General features: G+C 51.7%; 1 protein-coding gene across 2 annotated transcripts; it reads left to right on the top strand.

The window, feature by feature from the left end:
* The first annotated feature begins 1,641 nt into the window (after window positions 1-1,641).
* CD34 (CD34 molecule) lies at window positions 1,642-15,832 on the top strand. Of its 2 annotated transcripts, none has more exons than XM_064471918.1 (8): window positions 1,642-2,138; window positions 7,122-7,280; window positions 7,994-8,277; window positions 8,387-8,464; window positions 10,927-11,074; window positions 11,366-11,406; window positions 12,158-12,322; window positions 14,040-15,832. In XM_064471918.1, exons 1-8 carry the CDS (start codon window positions 2,060-2,062, stop codon window positions 14,229-14,231), a joined length of 1,146 nt encoding a protein of 381 aa, XP_064327988.1. In that variant the 5' UTR covers window positions 1,642-2,059; the 3' UTR covers window positions 14,232-15,832. The 2 variants fall into 2 exon arrangements, with proteins under 2 accessions (XP_064327988.1, XP_064327989.1); XM_064471919.1 differs by lacking the exon at window positions 14,040-15,832 and adding an exon at window positions 12,667-12,747 and having other exon boundaries at window positions 1,645-2,138.
* Window positions 15,833-21,485: the final 5,653 nt, after the last annotated feature.

The raw sequence follows: 21,485 nt of genomic DNA, 5'->3' as shown, positions 1-21,485 counted from the left end.
TGGCTCGGCCCCGTTGGACACCTTCAAGAGTCGCCTGGACAGGGTGCTGGGCCGTCTTGTCTAGGCTGTGCTCTTCCCAGAAAGGTTGGACTAGATGGTCCCTGAGGTCCCTTCCAGCCTGGCATTCTGGGATTCTGTGATCTTTTGAATATATTTTCTAAACGGATATGCATGCGATCCTGTGCTTGTACCAAGTCACGCGTTTCCCAGTGCGTGTGTGTCTGAGAGAGGAAAAAAAGAGAAAATGTTTGGTGGGAACAGCTGGAGACAGCTGGGCCGTGTCCACACTCAGGTTTCATACTGTGTTGTAGACCATATTTTACCGGGATATTCTGGTCTTTAATGGAGCTGTATAGCTCTGTCACTCAGTATTAGATTACTGGACATAATAGAAATCTTTATATAGATGCTGGAGCACACTTCATAGCTACAGATGTTTCCTTCCTAGAGACATTTTCCTATCACAGAACTGCAGAACGGTTTGGGTTGGAAGGACCTTTAAACATCATCTCATCCAACCCCTGTCCTAAGCTAAAACCAAAAGCTACTGGAATTTTGTCGTAGCAATAAATATGTATGCTGGAAGTGCTATTTGGGGATTTCTTTGCACATAATATTACCCTACCTTTTTTTCCTGTCTTTCAATCCCTTTGCTGACCACAGCCGTGTGACTGAGCGTAACGGGGGCTCCCACGAAAAGATACTACATTGAGCAAGTGCTTCGTTGTCCTCCTTCCATAGCTGTTTTCCTGGCCACCTCACTTCTGATTTCCTGTCAGCAATGGCTCCTTTGGTGACCGCATCACTTTGAGCTGTAAAAGAAAAGGAAGAACTCAGACTCAGCTAGAGTTTAGTTTCCCAAATGGGCATATTTTTTTTTTTCTTTAATCCCCAAAGGCCAAAATGATTGCTAAGTCATTTCTGTTGCCTTTGGTGTCCCCAGACGTAAAAAGCAAGAAATGAAAATATCAAAGTTTGTTTTTGTTTTTTTTTTTAAATCAATGCTTTTGGAGATCCACATGTTTCTTTAAGGCCGCGTTAGGATGCCGTGACTCAGCCCCGTTTGCTGCCCGCTGCAGAGCATCCCTCGTCCTGCCGGCTCCTGAGCTGGTCCCACATGCGCCTGCGGCGCAGCCACTGGAAAACCGGCCAGCCAGGGCCAACCGTTTCCACTGGGTAAAGTTCAGCCTGGTAATAAAGCTGCAGTCAGTATTTCTGTACTGGTTTTAATGCTTCTATAATGTGTTATTAATGGGAACGAGCTCCAGGAAGTTATTTATTAGTCTCAAGTCCCTCCTCTGCTCCAGGTTTTATGCAGAAGTTTTTGCCAGTGGGTTTTTCTCTCCCCCAGACCTTCTCTAAACCATTTCATTCATGCTCTCTGTTTGACCGAAGTCAATTTAGTGAAGCTAATGGAGTTGCTTCTCTTCAGGTCAGTGATGATTTCACATCCTTGAGTTCCCTGCTTAATTTGCTGAGAAAATTTCAGGTTCCAAAGCCGGATTTCAGAGCTCCCCCCTTTCCACAGCGCTGGCCACAGCACAGCCCGGGGACCACGCGCGGGGCTCGCCGGCGGTAGCTGGACCTGCGGTTCCTCCGCATCTCTGCTCCCATCAGACTGTGTTTACTTTGCTTTGAGGGAAGTTTAGTGGGAGGCTCTGCTGTAATCCTCCCTTCCAGCTGGAGCCTTCACTTGAAGAGGAAAGCAAGCAGCTCTCAGGAAAGAGTTAAGCCCAGCGAGGCTTTGGGCTCCTTTGCTGGGGAGAGGGTTGTTCTTTTGTTTGTTTTGAAGCTCTGGCAGGAAAGTGGGGAGGAGAAAATTACCTAAGTGATAGTGAGGTTGCCATGAACTATATAAAACTGTGAAATCAAATCAGAGAAACTCCACCTCGCAGTCTTGAACCATAAGCACAACCCCTGAAGAGAAACCCACCCCACAACCGAGTGATCTCAAAGGCTTGAACCAAAACCAAGCTACATGAGCTCAGAGCTGCTGCAGGACTGAAAATCCAGGAGCTGTCACAGCCAGATCCAGTTTTAGTGGGAGCTGCGAGCAGGAATGCTGTTCTTGGGAAGTTTAAAAATAATGAAGTGGAGACAGCTTTTCTGGATCGCATTCTGTGTCGTGGAGCTGTCGGGTGAGTAGTGACCGCAGCAAATCCCAGGGTTACAGGCGCTGAGCAGCGCCAGACTCGTGCATGGGGCAACTCCTTAGTAACTTCTGAAACAGCAGCCGGGGGGGGTGCATGGTACTGAGTGGTCGGTGGAGGTTGGAATTTCACGTAAAGAACACTGCAGTGACATTTTACGGAGCAGCACTGCATCAGGCATCCTGGCCAGCACGTTCACAGCGATGCGCTGCAAACCGAAAATGCTGCTGGTTTGGAAAGGAGAGCAATCTGGGTACAAGAGCTCCCTGTAATATTACAGATAACGCAAGGGGAGGCAAATGCAGCGTGCAAAGCTGTGACGTGCAGCCACAGGTCAAGTCGTTCCTCAGTCTGCATTGGTGTAAATCAGCCTTACTTTTGTTTTGTGGTAGGAACTAAACATTTTCTGAAAATCAAATGAATCTCCATAAATATTAAAATTGCCTATTCTAGCTCTTCAAATATTCATCATACGAAAAAGTGAATAATAATACAGAGGTTTTCTCTAGGTAGTACTTTCTAAAGGGTTATATTTTAGGGAAATATTACCATTTTTGTCCCAAAACCAACAACCATAAAGTAATAAAAAGGGACTAAACCAGTGAAGCAGCACTCTGTGTGCTGCCTAGTGTGCTGGGCCAGGAGCCAGGAGCCCGCGGGTGTCTCCTCAAATGTAATTTTTCCTTACTCACATGAATGTGAGCGACTAGATCTATTGGAAGAATTTGCTGCATTTTCTTCTTCTGTTTCACGGTGCTCCTTTCATGTTCCCTTTGCTGCCAAGGTATATTGCTCACCCGAGCCGTTGTCCCCGACCCTCCAGTCTATGTTAATTTTTATAGGAAGGAAAAAAACCATGATTTTATTTGAGAGAAATAATATTCAGGACTGTCTGGTTGGGCTGAAGTGAGCAGCGCGCGAGGGTGTAAGCCAAAAGTGTTTACCTGAACTGCGAAACCCGAGTTCCTTGTAGCACAGAGCAAAAGTGATGCAGAAGTGATCCAAAAGTGATAAAAAGCTTTGTCTTTGTAAAGACAAAGCTACTGGGTGACAGGGGGTTTAATGCTGCAAGATGTCGTTCCTTTTGCCAGAGCAGCCAACGCTCCACGTTTCTGCGGGATATTATGGTGCTTTATTGGCTACTTGTTGGAAAGTGGAGGTTTATTTCTGTTCAATGTAGCCGCCGTGCAGAGGAGAGCAAAGCTAGGGAGCCCTTCCCTGGGGCTCTGCATGCTCTTCATGGCTTTGGGGAGCCCGAGCGACTCAAGCGAAGGTTTCAGCCGTGCATCCCCCAGTGGAAATCCCAATTCTGGGGCGTTTGTGCTCGGGTTGGCTCCTGGCAGCGCTGACGAGGGTGGGACGACCAGCCTCCACCTGCCCCCGGGACAGCTTCAGCTAAAGCCACGTGTTTTACGGGGGGAAAAACACCCCCCGTGCCACGCTGGGCCAGGTGAGGGTCTTCTACAAGTGCCACGGGTGGTTGCGGCGTGGGGAGGCTGGAGGCCGGGTCCGGACCAGCTGCCAGCAGGGAGAAACACGCAATTCTGGGGTTTGCCCGATCCTTTGGGGAACCGCTGAACTGCAGTGGGTGGGGGAGCACTTCACGCTCGGCCCTGGTCCGCGGAGCGGGCCGATGTGGCGGGGCTGCCCGAGAGCCCTCCGCCCGCGCGGCGGCGTGATGCCGCGAGCGGCTCGTGGTGGCAAAACCGGGTATCGATAAACCACGTGCAGAGCTGGCCTGAGCTTGTCCCAAGACTTACATGGAAAAGCGTGCACGTATTATATTAGTACCTACTAAAACCCTTTTTAAAATTTGTTTTTATCTTTCTGTTTTATATATTTTTATTAATCTCTGCCCAACTTAATTTTTTTAAAAATCTCTTGTCATTTTAAAGCATTCTTTCTTGCCTTCACGTCTTTCGCAACATCTAGAAAAGCTCTAAAAATCAGTTAAGGAAAAAGAAGCTTTAAAACGCACAGCAACTTGAGTTTAACGTCCTTTAGAGGGCTGCACATTGTAACTGTGCACGCCAGGAGCAACCTCGGTCCGCAGGAAGGTGCCGGGCTCCCGAGCAGCGCCCCGCTGCCGCAGGGGCCCCGAGCCCGAGGAAACCCCTGGTCCGGCAGCTGGGGTTTGGCGCGGCGGCCTGGGGGGGGCTCCCGCAGCCCCCCGCCCTGTGCGCCCTGCGTGACTGCGGCCCCACACCCATATCCTGTCGTTGAGACGGAAAAGGGGGAGGGAAGGGATTTTTATCAGATATTTCCAGAGGGAAGAGGGCTCCACCCGCTTGAATTCCTGCCACATGGCTGAGAGCAGTAGAAGTGGGAAGGCGTGAGTGATGCAGGCTGGAGCGCTCGGAGGAGCTGCCGCGGGAAGCCTGGGCTGGCGGCGGCTCCAGCGCTCCCTGCTCGCCCCGGCGTCCTCACCCTCCGCCCCTGCAGCGCTGGCACCAGCGGCACCGTGGTGCCGGCTCACCGGCGGCGCTTCCCCGCAGCCCTCCTGGTGCTCCGGCTGAGCTTGGAAAAACGCTGTGTTAAACATGCAGAAGAGCTGGAGAAACCATCCTGGCGCTGGCTTTCTGTGTCCCAGCACCGCAGCAGGCGCCCAGTTAGCGAAAGGTTTACCGAAAGGTTTGCCAAGAGGTTCCTGTATCGGCGTAGGAGGTGCAATTACGGGCTGGGAACCCCCTAGGGGTTGCACCTTCCTCCTTGGAGAGATGGGGGTGCAGGGGAGAAACCCCCATCTTTAATTTGCTGTGGGTGCAGAGTAGGGGAAAATTATGCAAATTTTTGTCCTGTTTCCTGAGCCTTTGCCACTGCCTTCTGTGGTCAGGGATGAGTTTTGGACCAAATCAACTACTTTGACATTTATATTGTTGCTTTTTTTTTTTAATTTGATTTGAGCTGAGATACATCCTAAGCACCATAATTAAAATATCTATAAAAATCAGAGGCATTTACTTTTTAAAAGATAGAGACATAAATGCAACCAGTACCGTGAAGTACAGTTTTCTTCCGTGTATCTGCCTGCTTTTGCTCCTGCATGTGCTATCACTACTAGGTGAAGATTTCTGTGAGGTTAATAAATGGCTTGGCTTAAACTCTTAAACCCTTAGTACTAACAAATTGACAAAGTTTAGCAAAGCTAGTAAAAATGTATGGTGCAATAAATGACCCACTTTAGCTGAGCACCATGTGGATTATCCAGTTCACATCTGGATCATTATTTATCTCATGAGTCCTAAGGTTTCAAAAAACTTAGCCGTGTTTTCTATAAAAGTGCCTGCACGCAGCGCAGTAAAGGGAAGAAAAAGAAATACTATGTGACAAGCCTTCTACAGATTACACTGAGCAATAATCCAGGCTTCAATTTATGATATTCAGTGGTGAAAAGACTTTGATTAGAAATACCTCTGGTGCTTTACAAACATCTGGAACAGTTCAAAGGTGCTTGGGTGGCTGTGGCACTTGGGGAGGTCAAGTCCAGGCGCTACGTTGTTGTAGTGATGTAAAGTTTCCTGCTAATGGCCGTGCAAACACAAAGCTGCATGCCAAGCGCGGATTTAACTTCGTGCTACTCATTATTCTGGGCACGCAGTCATGCCTCCTGCTTTTGATTTGTTAAAATTCATCAGAAAAACTCGGTGATTTAACCAGTTGGAACTGAATTGTCTTGGAGAGAAGTAACTTCTCCCGCAAATAAAAGCCATGCCAGAACCTAAATCCCAGCTCCAGACACCTGCACCGAGCCCTCGGCAGGGCCCCCGCCTCCCCCCCCCCGGTGCTCCCGCGCCCAGAGCAGCTGCAGCCCGCCGGGCCCAGCCGGGATGGGAGGGAATGGGGCCGGATGGGATGCACCAGCACGGGTGGCCCTGCGGGGATCACCCCGGCACCCTCCACAACCACCCACCGGCTGCAGGAACAGCCGAGCAGCTCTGCCTGCCGTCACCCGCTGCCAAAATGAACCGCGGTGGTGTCGGTCTTTGCTTCTCATAAACCGTCCAGGGACTGTAGACCTGATCCAGCGAGGTACGAACACCCCCCGCTCGGGGGAACGCCTGCCAGGACACCAGTGCAGCGCACAATACATCAATGGATGTTTAACTGGCAGCGGATGCTCCATCTCGAACGGTTGTTTGGAAGGATGAAGTAACTCCTCTTGGAGCTCGGGCTCCCCTGGGCAGAAATACAAATGAAACAACGTATTTTGTGTGATTTTCTCTTTAGTGGCTGGATGAGAACCTTAAACAGCAACAGCCCTGGAGTAGAGACTGATGCTGTTTGCAAAAAGTGGAAATAGATCTTAAGAATAGAAAAGGGAAGAAATGCATTTTCACTGACTCACAGTTCGTTTTGGTAGGAAAAGCTGCAAGTGTCATCTTTGTAACATACCAGGAAGCAATATATAAACTTTAAGTTAGAGCAGCAAACCATTCTCCAAACATTGTGTTTTACCTCCAAAGATGTTTTTGCTCATGAGTCAGAGCTGGTCCCAAGCCAATGGGAATGTTTCTATTTACTTTGAGATTGTGCCTGCAACTGCAAATCCAACTTATTTTTCCTGAGGCGCACAAGTGATCTCTTCCAAGGCCTGAGTCTTTCCTCCAAGGATTATAAACCCAAACTACTATGAAATCCGGCTTTGTGCAGAGCTTTGTGCATCCCTCGGTAAGCCTGAGGATCAGGCAGGATGAGGGCAGAAACGAGCCTGGTCTCCTCCAGCGCCGCCCCAAGAGCCCAGGACCCTCTGCGAGGGCTGCACTGAAGTCTGGTACTGGCCCAGCTGAAATGTTTAGTCTCTGATCCTCTCCCATATGACCTCTAAGGCAGCCTGCCATTTTGGGGCAAGAAGAAAGCGAATTTGTGAAAGCAGCTAACGCCCCTCTGCCCTGCCCGCAGGGACCCTCGGGGGCGTGCAGGGGCTCGGGGCGGGGGGGGGCGGCAGCCCTTAATACCTTCCTCTGTCCCCAGGCAAAACTTCTGGGAGCACAACAAGCAACCCCACACCCACGGCTCCAGCCACGGAAACGAAAGGCAGCAGCAGCACGGCGGCCACCGGAGCCCCCGGAGCCCCCAGCAGCGCCAAGCCGACGGCAGAGACGCCCGGTAGTCACTCCCCTCCCTCGCTCTGTGAGTCCTGGTACCATTGGCGTTAATAATCGGATTTATTAAGTGCATAGGCTTGCCCCAAGAAACTGCACAGTCAAAGCATGGGTTGTGCTCTCAAAAAAGAGCCTGACAGTATTGTCAAAAGCTTTAATCCTGTCCAAAAAACCCCACCCGAGGCAACCTAACACTGCCGTCTTCAGGACGGGCAGCTTAGACCCTTCCTTTTCACAACAGCCAGAGCTGATGGGGCACAATGCTCATCAGTCTTTTATCTCAGCGTACCTGTTCTTTGCTCAGCAAATGGCACCCGTAAGAGGTCTGCCAGCCTTTCTGGTAAGAGGCCGAGGCTCTGAAGGGCTGTGAAGCTGGGACCCTTGCACGGATGTACGGTGCCTTTCTCTTATGCTGTTTGAAATCAGTACATCTTCTTGAAGACGCCAGGTCAAGGGGGAGGCGAGGGCGATGCAGGCGAGGTCAGGCAATGGCATCTTTGCTGCGGTGCAGCGTATGCCCAGGAAATTAGCCTATTGTAAACAGATTATGAAGCACATGTAACAATTAGGTAACTGAAGCAAGTCTAATGTGCTTTTCTTATACGGCCACTGACACGTTCTGGTACCGCTGACTATGACAAATCAATATTGTACTTCAGTCATCGCAATGCCACGCATTGATTTTTAGAGGACTTACGCTTTCTCATGTATCCTTTTCATTGCATTTCTTCAAAACCAAAGCTGCGACCACGTTCCTGGCAACCAGCCGCACCTCCCCGGGGCTCAGCAGCAAGCGGACGAGCCCGCAGCCCAGCCAAGCCCCCACGCAGCTGCTGGGCACCCCCTCGGAGGCAGGCCACGAGAGCCAAGGGGTCCCCACAACCAAGAGCCCAGCGATCGAACTCAGCATGACGGCAGAAACCCCCGGGACCACGTTGGCTCCGACGAGCTCTGCTGCCACCTCGGAGCAGCCTCCTGTCTTGGCTACCACCACGCCAGCGCACACGAGCGGGGACAGCCCGAAGGTGAGGGTGCAGGTGGGCACCGCGGGCTGTGGGACCGCGGGGAGGCTGGGCTTGTCTCACAACCCCCCGACAGTTCACTGACGCCACCACTGTGGTTTTTCCCTTCCAGCCCATTACGTGCCACAACGTCAAAGAAGTGAGCGACACTGGAGCCATCTGCTTGCAGCTCAAAGAGTCCAACACTTGCGTGAGTTGCAAGTAGCCCCACGTCTCTGGGGGTTGGGCAATGCGGGGGGGGGGCTGCAAGCAAACAGCCGCGGGCAGGTTCCTGCAGCGCTCTCAGGCTTGCAGCGATGGGGTCACCCACCGGACCTGGGGGGTTGGTTTGGGCTGGGAGCTCACGCCGTCATCCCTGGGGCACCGCATTTGAGCTGTGCCAAACTGGCGGAGGTGGGGATGGTCGCAGCAGTCCCAGGAGGATCCCAGAGGGACAATCCCAGCAGTCCCAGGATAAATGCGACCTCCTGGTTGCATAAAACCTCCTTTTTCATGATTAAGCCCTGGGGTCAGTTTAGCTTTCAAAGTATCTCCCACCGTGTTTAACGGGAAATTGCCTTTGTTCTTCTTCTTCCTCTTCCCTGTTGGGAAGGCGAGTGCCTTTCTTTGTCTTGCCAACTGCCCTAGGAAAGAAAACAGGGCTTCTGAAGGAGCGCGGGTGGCAGATCAGCGTCCCCAGCTGCCCCGACTCCTAAGGGAATCCCAGGCTCTCTGTAACTGTCCTTGGCCCTTGCGCACCAAAACCGAAGCATCTGTAAAAGCAGAAGAGGGTCCGGCTGAGACACCTTGTGGGTGGGAGGAAAGAAACCTTTTCACGCAGGAAACAACCTGCAACAGAGGCCAGATGGTGCTGGAGCTGTGGGACAGCAGGTTTGGCAATGCCCTGGGTATAAAATGGCGATGATTAATTTTACTTCTGCTGGTCAGCCATACTGCCACCACTTAGGATGAGTGAATTCTTTCTTGGCTTTTCTCTGCAAATTGGCGATTAAATGGCATTTAAACTTGTTCCTGTTTAAAGGGACTGCTCTTTAGCAAGAATTCACATGGAAACTCCTCCGGGAGCAAGTGATTCTGATCACAGATGCCATCTAGTGGGCAACGGCACCTCCTGGGCACAGGGTTTATACACATCCTGCATGCATCACATGCCTGCACGTACATGAATGGGTGCATATATAACGTACCCTGCAGAGTTGTATCTAATTGCATGTACTCTTAAGCCTCGCTCCATGAGAAACGAGTCAAACTGCCCCACTTCCAACCGTGCTTTTCTGGGAGCTCGCGCCCCACAGCAGACCTCTCCCATGCTTCCACCTCAACCAATCGAGTAGGAAAAACCAGCTCAGGCTCAGCAGCCGCTGAACCTGGGAACCAGATAAGAGCATCTGCGAGGAGAGCAGATAGGAGGGACCGTGCCGTGTCTCACTTCCCTGCTGGCCTTTCCCAAAGCAAATGAGCAATAAGCTGGCACCCAGCGCTGCTAATTGCGAAGGGAAATTCTGACAAGCCGATGAGTTCTTTCCACAGCAGAGAAAGGAAAATACACACTTGGGTCTCTCGTTCCATCTTGGCCTTTCACACCCCAAGCCAAGCTCTATAGAAGCAGCTGAAAGTGATTTGTTTGTTATTCTCCCCTGGAGAAGTCTCAGCGTTTTTGTACGCTAAGAGGATGTGGCGATCCCAGCTCACCACTGAGGCAATCCTAAGGCACAGAGAGGAAGGTACTGAGCCCCCCGGCTCTGCACAACACTGCAAGACAAGAGGGTTTTCTCCTCTTTCGTAGCCCCACGTTGGTGGGTGCCTCCCGGGGAGCGAGGGGAGGGCAGGGGCAGGGCGGGGGATTCAGCTGGAGCCGGTCTCTGTCTTGAGGGGGTGGACATGGCCATAGTTCAGATGATGTCCCCAGCTGGGAGGATGTTAGGGAAGCTGATAAGGTCTTTTAGCAACTGTGGGCTCTGTTTCCAAGCCTGACTGTGGCTGAAAATAGACCCGAGGAGAAAGCCTATCCTGTCTGATACAGAAATTGGCCCCTAGAAGGGAAAGGCTGCAGCTCCTCACTCCTCTTCCTCTTCCACCCAAGAGTTGGTTCAGCTCTAAAATGTGAGAAATTTGTATTTTTCTGCCTAGCTTTTGATCAGCAACCTAGCAAAAACATTGAAGACATTTCCTAAACAGGAAGGCTCAATGCTTCTTTGTTATTTCCCTCCTTTCCCAGCCCCTGCCTGGGACTCTGAAACAATAGGGCTCTTCAGGCGGCTGTTTCAGTCCAAAAATCGGAGGGACTTGCCATGTGATACAGAGCCTAAATTTAGCCTGGTTTAAGTGCCATTTACAAGAGTTGCTAATAATATCTTCATTTAATTTAATCTCATTAAGTTAAGAAACAAGAAATAAGCATCTCCATTCTCTAGGTGTTGGTACTAGGGCTCAAAGCAGGGGTGAAGTGGGAGGTGAAGCTCTGACACCCAGCCCAGAGCTGTTTGTCACTTGTAGTTGCTTCTGCTCAGCTTTGCACAGCACGGATAAGCCACCAAAACACAAAGGGTGCCTGCACAGCGTTACCGGTAGCAGGTACATCTTCAGCACAGCTGAGGCGGAGAATTCGTCGGTTTGGTTGGTTCAATGGCCATTTGTTTGAAAATTTTGCAGAAACATTTTTTAGAGGGGAAGGGATCGGACTTATGGAGTGCAATATGCGAAGAGAGCGCCCACCGCGTCCCCTCCCCCTGCCAGATTAAACTCGCTAAATCCGAGGTGGACCGTGACTGCATGCTGCTCGTCCTCGTCGGTGAGAGAGGTCAGTTGAGCTCATCCCTTTGGCTGCCGTTGATGCCGCTGGATAATGGCCTCGGTGCGGGCACCGGGAGAGGGGGCTGCTCGTGGGGAGAGGCTGTGGAACACACATCCTCAGCTGCAGCCTGGGAGGAGGCATCTCTCTGCGACCACTGCTCTTCCTTCTGGGGTCTGGCCGCATCCCCAGAGCCACGGCGCTGCCTCCAGAGCAGTGAAGGGGCTCAGCGTTGGCCAGGCTCTTCGGTGCTGGCATTAGCTGCAGCGTAACGTGCCTCTCCTGTTTTAAACCTTGCAGATCCTGCTACAGATATACTCCAGGAGTCTCACTGGGAAAAGGTAAATTCCTTGAGCAAATTCAGCTGAGAAAAATGGTTGGCCTGAGTGGCTGGAGAAAAGATTTCTTTTTTAGACAGTCCGTTGAGGCTGGGGCAGACGGCTGAGGCCGAACCTGCCTCCATCTCAGAGGTGCTTGTGGGGCACTGGCACGAGAGGGTTGGAGCCAAGCACCAGGCATGCAGCGAGGCAGCAGTGCGCGTAAGAGCACTAATACAACCACTGAAGGCAGAAGTGCTTGAAATAGTTACTGTAAAATTTGGTAGTATTTTCTTATAAAAGGCCTAGACCCCAACAATAACTCTTAGGATGTAATTGGCACGCTGCTTCTTCAAAGTACCACGCTGATATTAATTAATTCCTCCTCTCAATGCTCCAGTGAGGCTGCCATTGGCTTGTGAAGCTGAGCTCCAGGTGCCTGTATAAATGGCACCAAACAGAGCCGCAACAGCAGCCCACAAGAGATATTTCAGCCATGCAGATGCATGCTGTAAATCTCAGGGCCTGAACGCTCTTGTCCAAGGGAGAAAATTTCCCCGTGCCACAGAAGGCATTAGGATGGAGACGAGACCATGACGATGTGAGAGCTCACAGGGCAAGCGCAAAGCTCAGGAGCTTGGGCAGCAAAGCCCAGCTTTGTTTATGTGAAGTTTAACCAGGAGGTGAAGAGCAGCATTCTTTTAAGCCCGGTGCCTGTTCAGCAGATGCACACGTTTCCTGTTTGTCCGACTGCCATCTCTGGTGTTTTTTCCAGTTGGGAATAAAATCCCTTAAACGGGGGAATGTGAGGAACCACCAGGACTTTTCTCAGAAGACCCTGATCGCCTTGGTCACATCTGGACTCCTGCTGGCGTTCCTGGGCTTGGCTGGATATTACCTGATGAAGCGGCGGAGCTGGAGCCCCGCGGGAGAGAGGCTGGTTAGTGCTTATAGATGGCAGAACAGCAGGTAGAGAGGAGCCCGGCGGCGCAGGCAGCCCGGAGCGGCAGGGGGGTGCCTGGGTGGGAGAGGAGGGGGCTGCTCCGCACCCTGCGGCTCGGTACCCTCAGCCTGTCTGTGTGTCCCCAGGTCGGCGGGACATTGTGACCCGGGGCTGGGTCAGCCTGGGCAAGGCGAAGGGCAGGAGCGGGGAGACCAGTCTGTACAGGGTGAAGGGAAACCTCTCTTGCCTTCTAAAATTAACTCTTAGCTGATTGCTCCTGTGGGAAAACCTCCCCTTTCTCGCTCATACTTCTAGGTCTTACATTTATTTTTGCTCGGCAGTAAGAACTCATCCAGCAAGACCCCTCCAGAGACACCGAAACCTTATGAATTTGTCATTAAAAGTGACACACTTTAACTTTCCATTTGCTCTGTTTGAGTTATATGTCTGTCTTGTACCGATGCTGTAATAAAGGCTCTTTCTCCCCTCACTTAACAAGCGACGGCAATAAAATATATCAAGAAAGAAAGAGAAAGAAATTTCCTATTTCCATTTTCCCCCTTCCAGGCAGGCTGACCGCTGAGGACTCTTCCCTACGAGTGACTGTCAGGGACGTGAGCCCTCTGTAAAGTGAGGACGGGCCATGCTTTTCCCCCATCGCTGCTCGTGGGCACGTGAACAGTCATGTCCTGGGAAGCCATCAGGTTATTTCATTGCCAGAAAGGATGCTCTGGAAACATGCGCATGTGTCAGAGGCAGGGACACTGCAGCTTGGACCCTCGAGCCTTTGGGTACCGCCTCCTGGATGCTGGCAGCAAGTGAAAGGCAACATAAATGCGTGGCTGGGAGCTGCCCATGTAAATGCGTGGCAGTGTCAATGCAATTTCTAGGTGCTCCGTGCCCAGCACACCCAGCTCGCTGCCGCGGAGAAGGGCGTCAAAGGGACCGAGCGAACCGGCGGGGTGGCCCGGGGGCTCGGCAGCCTGCCGCGCGTGCTGGGTGCCGCGGAGCAAACCAGGAGCGGGGCTGCCTGCTACCAGCCGGCAATCGCCACCCGCCGCCCGGGACCACCCGCACCCCTTGCATTGCTGAGGACCTGCCACGGTCCGACACATGGGGATTTACTGGTGGGGGCCTGAGGCCGCCCTGGTACTGCTCTGGATCCTCCAGAGGCAGCTGCTCCTTATAGTCACAAGCCACACAGTGTGTCTTTCCGTTTGCTGGAGTGCAGGAGCCCTTCTGCTAGCACCTTGCCGTGAGCTGTGCATCTATTTACAGGCTGAGAGAAAGAAGGACAGGGGGAAAAAAGAGGCAATTTCCATAGCTTTTGTTCAATGCTGCTTCTTACTTGGCCAAAGCGGAAGGCAGAGGTGGTCTGTCACAGGGTAGCTTTGCAAACCCAAGGCAGGGTCAGCTCCAAAACCTGGTTATGAGAAAACAACAAAACCTGCCAGCTTCTCTTTTCAGGTCCAGGAGAATAAAAAAATAAAATGCAGTTCCTGGCTGGTGTTCTTGCTTCATCTTGCCACAGCACGGTTCAGGCCCTCTGTTCCCCTTCTCGTCAGCCAGAGCAGGTTCCCATGCCTGCAGTTGTTTGTACCTCCTGTCCAGGAAGCGCAGGCAGGCAGCCAAGCCGCTGCCTGCAATCAAAGCCGGTTGGTGTCAGCCCTTTCCCTTTCCTAACTCTGCCTTTGTTATTTATGTACCTGTTTAGGCTGAAGACCCGTATTACACGGAAAACGGTAGCCAAGGGAACACGATGTTGATGATGCCCCCCCAAGAGCAACCTGAGCTGCAGGAGAAGCCAAACCTCAACGGTGGGACTCAGGAGAACGGCACTGGCCAAGCGTCCTCCAAAAACGGCCACTCAGCCAGGCAGCACAGCCCCGCCGACACGGAAATGTGAACCGGGCAGAGAAGTGCATCCTTAGCGTGCGCTAAGAGGGGAGCGGAAAGGAGCGAGCGAGCGAGAGTTGTCTACGGACAGTTAGGGAATTGCAGAACTTTTTTTTTTTTTAATTATTATTTCTGTGAAAAACTTCGAAATCAGCCTAAAGCACGTCAAGCGCCAGAGCTGCCAAAGACCTGCTTCTCTGCCTCCTCCTATTGCTCCCGCTGACCACACAAGCCACTCTTTCACAGCTGTTTTCTGCTTTTGTGGTTAGAAGAACATAATGAGAAATGCAAGTGCCCTTAGCCCTGAAACAGCTTTTAAGCAGAGGCAGATTGAAGCTACAGAAGCCTTGAGCCAGACCCCAAACAGGCAGAATTTCTGGTGGCAGCGTGTTAGGCTGATTAAAATAGTTAAATTGGGATTTCAGTGACAAAAACCTCTCAGGTTTCAGATCATTTTGGTTAACAGAGTTGTTTTTTATCTCATCTTTATGTTTAAGTGCAGGATTTCTTCCTCCTTTAAGAACATCAGGCATTTAATCCCCCTTCTTGTGCTTTATGTCTTCTTTAGCGTTTCCTACTACAGCAGAATTTGCTGAAGCCCTGTGTAAAACTTTCCATGCGGAACTGAAGGTTTAAATGTGAACAGACCTCAAACTTGTTTCTTTTTTAACCCTACCAGTACGCAGGTAGTTGTTGTAGAGTAAAATCTTCCCCGGTCTCTTCATGCCAGGGACTGGAGACGGCGTTCGACGGGGCCATCTCTCTCAAGTGCGGTGGAGGACACTGGGTACGGGCGCGGAGGGCGCTGCGCGCCCCTGGGGCTGGCAGCCCCATCACGGCCCCCCGACACGCGGCGATTGTGCCGAGGGTAGGACCTGGGGAACGAGAGGTGCCAAAGGGCTCCCAGTGGGACGAGCGCTAGACAGAAACGTGGCTCCGTGGTGGGTGTTTCTCCCTCTGCATCAGCAGGGGGTACATGGACAAAAAAGAAGTATTTTCGCTTTGGTAAGGGAAGGCCAACACCAAAACCCCAGCAGCGGGAGCAGGTCCTACCTAGCTCTGCACTGATCCCGCTCCCGAGGCAAGCGGTGCTGCACGCCGCATCCCAGGGCTGAGCTACGCGCCGCTCGGGGAGAGCCAGGGACCAGGGGCAGGTTTGAGCTCAGTCCCAAGCAAGGGCAGCTCGTTTGCAGAGAGCCGCAGGTGTCGTCGTGCAAGCCCGGTGCTGGTGCGAGCCCGCGAGAGGCCGCAGTTCGGAGCAGAACCTCTGCTGGCACCGGCAGTGACGGCCACGTCCAAAATAAGGACACGAATGGCCCTTGAAGCTGAGCTACTCCCTTGATACTGAATTTATCACAATTTTTCTCAATGCTGAGCACCTGAGAGGAAGGCTTTTTTTTTTTTTTTTGGTACAGCGCTTAAAGGAATGACAGCAACGTCGATCATTATCTGGGGCTGTTTGCGTGGGTGCAAGAGTCATTTAAACATGGTTTAAAATGTTTCAGGTTTTGTTTGTTTGGGTGTGAATCGCTTCTCCCAAATCTCATTGTAAATAATCCCAGTTGAAAAAAAAAAAAAAAAATGGAGTATTAAAAATCAGCTATTCCGTTGTGTCCTTGGAACAACAGTTTCTTTATCCCACCGGGATGGGATGCGGCTCTGGCTGCGCCGTGCGCCAGCGCGATGGGAGGACAACGCCTTGCGGAGGGGTTGTTTCCCAGCAGAAATACTATGACTAAAGGCTGTGGCTTGTTCTGTGCACATTTTCCCCGTCTTTCAACAAACACGTTTGCAGGACAAGTGACATGCAGCACTTTATTAAGCCTCGGTTGTTTGATTTGCTGATGTTTAAGAAACCCAGCTAATTCCTGGATAAATAAATGAGACTCCAGTCTCATGGAGTGATCTGCAGGGCTGGGGTCTGACCTGACATCGGGGCGGGGGGTGTGTGCACACACGTGTGTGCAGGGATGAAGATGGAGATGAAGGCTTCCTCACTCTGCAATAACCAGCAACGGTTTCTGCCTCAAAGAATTTGCAGGGCGATGCACAGCAGTCCCTTAGCGCCTGCTCTTGCAGAGATGCTCGAGCTCCATGAAAGCAGGAGGTTTGGGGCTGGGTATCTTTACTGACCCGGCCTTCTCCCCTCTGGGATGCCCGAGCCTTCCTAGTGCTTTTCTCCTAAGCAGGGGCTCACGGACAGAGGCACGCCGGGTACTTCCTGGGGGTACTGCCTATGGCTAGGCACCACCGCTGCCAGTTTTGGTTATAGTTCAGGGTGCTCTGACCTCCACAGCCTGGCTGCAAGGGGAACAGATGAAGGAAAACGAATTTACTTTCTCTCCTGAGAGCCCTGGCTGCCGCAGGGCGCGGGGGAAGCGCTGGTGGAAGCGCGGCTTGCTCTGCGGGGTGGGCTAGGGAGCTGGGGTTGGCTTGGCTTCTTTTTTGGCAATCGTTTATCTAATCAGCACTTCTCGCTGTATCGAAAGGGGGAGATCTAATCAAAAGTCAGGTGCATTTTTCACAGCTCAGGGTATGTCCTAGAGCCAAGCTGAGACAATAAAGTTACAGTCAATTGCTTTGGCAAAACAAAAGCTTTCTCTAAAACATCCAGATTGAGGGAAAGGCCGAGCGCGGCGGTGGCTGAGCAGGGACGGAGCCGAGCCAGCGGAAAAAGCTGCGCTTCCAGCTCAGGAAGTTTTTTGCCTGTGTGTAAACACTGGCAGGCTCAGCTCTGGCCCTGCCGAAAAGGTTATTATTATTATTCCTTCCTTATCAAACCCCTTGCATTCCTTCCTCGCTGGTCCCACCATCTGCAGGGCAGCCTCCTCCTCTCACCATCCCACACTGCCCACAGGCTCGCAGCTGCTTTTGGGCCGCTTTGGGGGACTTTTGGGAGGCTAAATCCGTCTCAGCTTCCACCAGCAACCTGCTTTCCCATAAACATGGTTCAAGGCTGATGCAAGGGCTCTTGCCTCGTTCATGCTCTCACGTCCTGCTCGCAGACAGTGCATGTATAGGCGGTTTGGCTGGTGGGGATTCTTATATTGGTGTGAAATGGCCTGATGAGAATAATCAGCATGAAAGGACTCTCTGGGGAGCAATGGTGGGAGATACAAATACAAGGTGTTAAATATGAATATAAATGTGACACAGCCATTAAAGGACACGCTCACGTCGTAGAATGTCCTGAGTTGGAAGGGACCTACATGGATCATCAAGTCCAACCTCTGTCCCTAACGTCCCAGCCTGAAACAGAAGCAGGAGCTCCGACACCCATCCAGGCAGCCCCCGAGTCCTTCTGCAGGTTGAAATCAAATACTTTTTCAGAAATGAAGAAATACCTTCCTATCTGAACTGCCATAAAATGCTACTGTGAGTTTAAGGTGTCTTGCTCTGTGTATTGCTGAAACGGATCAAATTTATCAGAGCAAACAAGTTTTAATTAAGTCTTATTAACTCTGTCCCTCAGTGGATCTTCCATCCCTTTCGTAACAAAACCAGCACAACCCTCCTAGCTAAGAAAACTCCTGCCCTTCAATATCACAGGCGCTTCACAGTAGACCAGGACATCCCAGATCAGAGAAAAGCAGCTCCTTTCTCTGTTTGCTGGGTGTTAATTCCCGTTTCGTTGGTGTAGCGCTGGGAAGAGCTGCCCCCCTGCCCGAGACCCCTCAGCAGCGGCATCAGTCTTGCACAAGCAGCAAGATGCCCCAGTCCTACTCATGGCCCCTCAGAGATACCAGGGTTTTGCTTCGTGTTGTGCCTTGGAGGCCCCTGGAAAAAGATGAGCTCTCCTGGTGCTCTCCACGCTCCAGGTCTGCCAGGACAGATTTCCTTGAGTATTGTGCTAAAATTCCAGTTTACACGGCCTTGTTGCGCCGTGAAATTTTGATCAATGCCATTTAGTTTAGAGGCTACAGAAATACTGCTTCTCTTCAAGCGTAAGCGTTTACCTGGGCGGCCCAGGCTGCTGCCCAGCTGAGGGGTGCCCGGCGTACCTGCCGCCCCGCTGCCCAGAAACAGGGGGGTCACAGCCTCAGGCTTAAATGCACCAAGGTTTCTGCACGACTTTGAAACCACAGCAGAAATAGTCTAGGGTATATTATATATAACAATGCTGCTATCTGCTGGCTGTGCTTTGCTAAAACATTTAATCCTTTGCTCTAGAGGGAAGCTGGTCCTTAGGTAACGGTGCCCAGTCAGAAGCAGCACCTGAAGAAGAGTCCTGCTCCGCCACAACCCCCTGCGGCACCCCAGGGTGGCAGCAATAAAGCCAAGAGGCTGGCAAATTAATTAACATTATGACATTATGAAAGCAGTAATACATACAGTGGGTTTTGAAGCTCATATTTCAGAAATGGGGAACATAAATGAAATTTCTAAAACAAATTTCCCATCAATCCACTTCCCACCTCCTTGTTCGACGCCTGATCCCGCAAAACTCGTGTGGGAGTTCTACAATATTTGCGGCACCATCTGCTGCGAGGCCACGGCAGGCTTTTCGATCCAAGCACGGGGAACGCAGAAACTCAGGCGGGCTCCGATACCGCCGTGTGCTACGCTTCGGGTGCCTGAGGGAGAGGAAGGAGGCGAAGCAGCGCCGGTGGAGCCAGGGCACATCCCTGCCGCCGGGGACCCGGCAGCGCCCTCGGCTTCCTCCAGCCAGTCCCGCTGCGTTTGTGTGTTGTACCGGTCTGGAGTCAGCCAAAAGCTCGGTCATCATCTGATGGCCGTAAAGGCGTCTCCCAGCGCTGGTGAAGGGTGATGTTCAAGCTCATTTCCTTTCCTCTCCTTTTCTAAGCATAGAAAAGAAACCGGCATCACGTAACACAGTCCGGCTGCATCAATGCGGTGTTTCTGCCTTTGCCTTCAAGGTAAAGGGAACAGCATCTGTGCAGGGCTTTTCCATCCCCCTAGAAAAAAATGATATTTACAACTATTTGCATCACGGGCACTTCACAGGAGTCTTAAATCTAAGTCTCTAATCTTAGCCTTCAGAGCCATTTAATTTGCTGGGTTTTTTGATTTGTAGTAACAGACGTAAATGAGATTATCGCTCTCCTGAGAAAAGCTGCAAATGCTGAAGAACTGGGCTCTAAAAATATTTTAATATGCTTGTGTTGCAGACCCTGGGATGGAGCCAGAGATGAACGTAGGACAGCGTGAGCCGGGACCCTGTCTCAGGCACAACACGCCGCGTGAGAAGGGCCTTCGGGCTGGTGCGCGGAGCCGGTCCCGTGCTCGCAGGCTCAGCCCCTCTTGTCGCTTCTGACGGACCCGCGAGGGCTGGAGGGAACACCTCCGCAGCGCGCGAGGAAAGCGCGCCGAGTGCTGCGAGGCTTCCAGGTTTACTTTTTTAACCTTAAAGCAACCAGGCGAGAATGGGTAAGCCTGGGATGCTGTTTCTGGAGAGGAGGGCGGGGTTGGGGGGGGTGGCTGTGGAACCAGGTGTGGGAATTGCGTCGGGTTAAGGTTTTCCTATTGCAAATCGTCCATGTTTTGCTTCTGGAGGAAAAAAAATACATTTTTGAACAGTTTTTCTGTTAGTTTTCTAACGGAAGGTTATTTTGTTGGGGGAAGAAGGCGACTAGCTCCAGGTTCCCACCTCAACTGTAGAAAAAAAAAGGTTTGAAATGAGTTACATCTCTTTTTGTCTTGCATACGACAGAGTCCCAGGGCCTCCACCTAGAAAGTTCACTTTCAGCATAAGTATTTTTTTTATTCCTGTAAATTAAACAATGCATTATGCCGCCAGCCTTCGGTTATTTATTTGCCATTTCTGGTACTTATACTTGAGATTTTTTTTTGTCCTTCATTTTTGTAATCTTGACGTTTGCATCTTCCTTCTTTTCTTATCTTCTGCCTGCCCCAGAGGCTTATTGCTGCTTCGGCAACATGCTAACGTGTTTAGGAACGATAAGACGTCTAATTAATAGTATAATTAGCAGTACAAGGTCTTAATAGCTTATTAAAGGAAACACATTCAGAAAATTCTTTTCCTCGTATTGCGTTGGTACAATATAATTTACCAGCAAATGATAAACCAGTTTTGAACAGCGTTCAGACTTTTAGTAAGGAAAATGGCGCTCGATTCGCGATTTCACGGGGGGATTTTGCACCGCTAACACTATTATATTTTTGTTGTTGTTTAAAAACAATTTAACAGATTAATAAAAGCAATCGCGAAGGAACAATGTCGCTGTGGTGTGGCAGGCGGGAGCCTGAAAGTGGAATTAAAAGCGCCTTCCCTACTTGTGCATATAAACAAATCCTGGGGGAAGGTAAACTTGCTCTTTAAGAGGCTCCGGCTGAAATGTCAGGTCATGCTCCGAGCTGGAGCAGCTCAGCCGCTCGCGGGCTACAACCCTCCCCGCTCCTTTTTCACTAATATTGGTTAGAACCGGTCATTTTTATATGAAGGCATCCTCATCTTATAAACTCCAGCAGAGTAAGGACCACCTAGAAACCCTGTGGATCCCTCTTGCTTTTACCACTAAGAATCTCAGCGTTAAATCCTGCTGCGCAGGCAGAGAGCAGAGCCGGCGCTGGGAAATCAAACCACTTCGCTGCAGCTCGGATTCCCCAGGCCGCCGTGTTTTTCCTCTGACCCACACAAAGATTTCTTTCTAAATTTATCACGGCGTTCATCGGCAGTCCCACTTAGTGGCAGATTAGGAGGCTGGGCAGGCAGGGCCCATTCAAATGAGGGCAGGGGAGCCTGAAAAACCACGCGAGGGATGACGCAGGCAGGGAGGCGAGGGCAGCGAGCGGCGAGGGGGCAGGTGCAGCCCCAGCTCAGCTCCCCACCAGCCTCTCTGCTCCGCATCACCCGTCCGGGGAGGCTCGCTGCGGTGGGAATGCCGCACCGGCATGGCAGCACCCCAACTCCTGCCGGGAGCAAACTCCAGGGAGGTTTGCTGGTCTCTGGAGGCCCCGGTGCTGGTGCTGCTGGGGAATTTCCACTGGGCTGCAGAAGGAGCCGCTGGCCTCTGGGCGGGCTGCAAGGACGAAGCAGCGTTTGGCTGCAGCGCTGCATGCTGGAGCGGGTGTCGGTGCAGCACCCGCATGCAGCTGAGCACCCCTCGGGCTCCCAAACCTCTCGTGTCCCCCCAGTTCATACCTGCACATCCCGGGCTCCTGCTTGCTTGGATCCGGCAGCCCTTGGGTGGTACGTGTCTGTGGGACCGGAGCTGTTCTGTGCCCTGCGGACCCCCACGCCAAGGGCACGGACTGGTGTAACCCACGCGTGGGTGCGGGTGGG

Source organism: Phalacrocorax carbo, chromosome 23 (genome assembly GCF_963921805.1).
Source record: "Phalacrocorax carbo chromosome 23, bPhaCar2.1, whole genome shotgun sequence".
NCBI lineage: Eukaryota > Metazoa > Chordata > Aves > Suliformes > Phalacrocoracidae > Phalacrocorax > Phalacrocorax carbo.
The sequence above is the reverse complement of the archived record's forward strand: the minus strand, read 5'-3'. Positions and strand labels throughout refer to the sequence as shown.

Bases quoted from the DNA above. Each gene is read 5' to 3' on its own strand.
- CD34 (XM_064471918.1), top strand. From the start codon at position 2,060: ATGCTGTTCTTGGGAAGTTTAAAAATAATGAAGTGGAGACAGCTTTTC. The intron at 7,281-7,993 runs GTGAGTCCTGGT...TCAAAACCAAAG, and splicing joins TCACTCCCCTCCCTCGCTCT to CTGCGACCACGTTCCTGGCA. The intron at 12,323-14,039 runs GTTAGTGCTTAT...GTACCTGTTTAG, and splicing joins GCCCCGCGGGAGAGAGGCTG to GCTGAAGACCCGTATTACAC.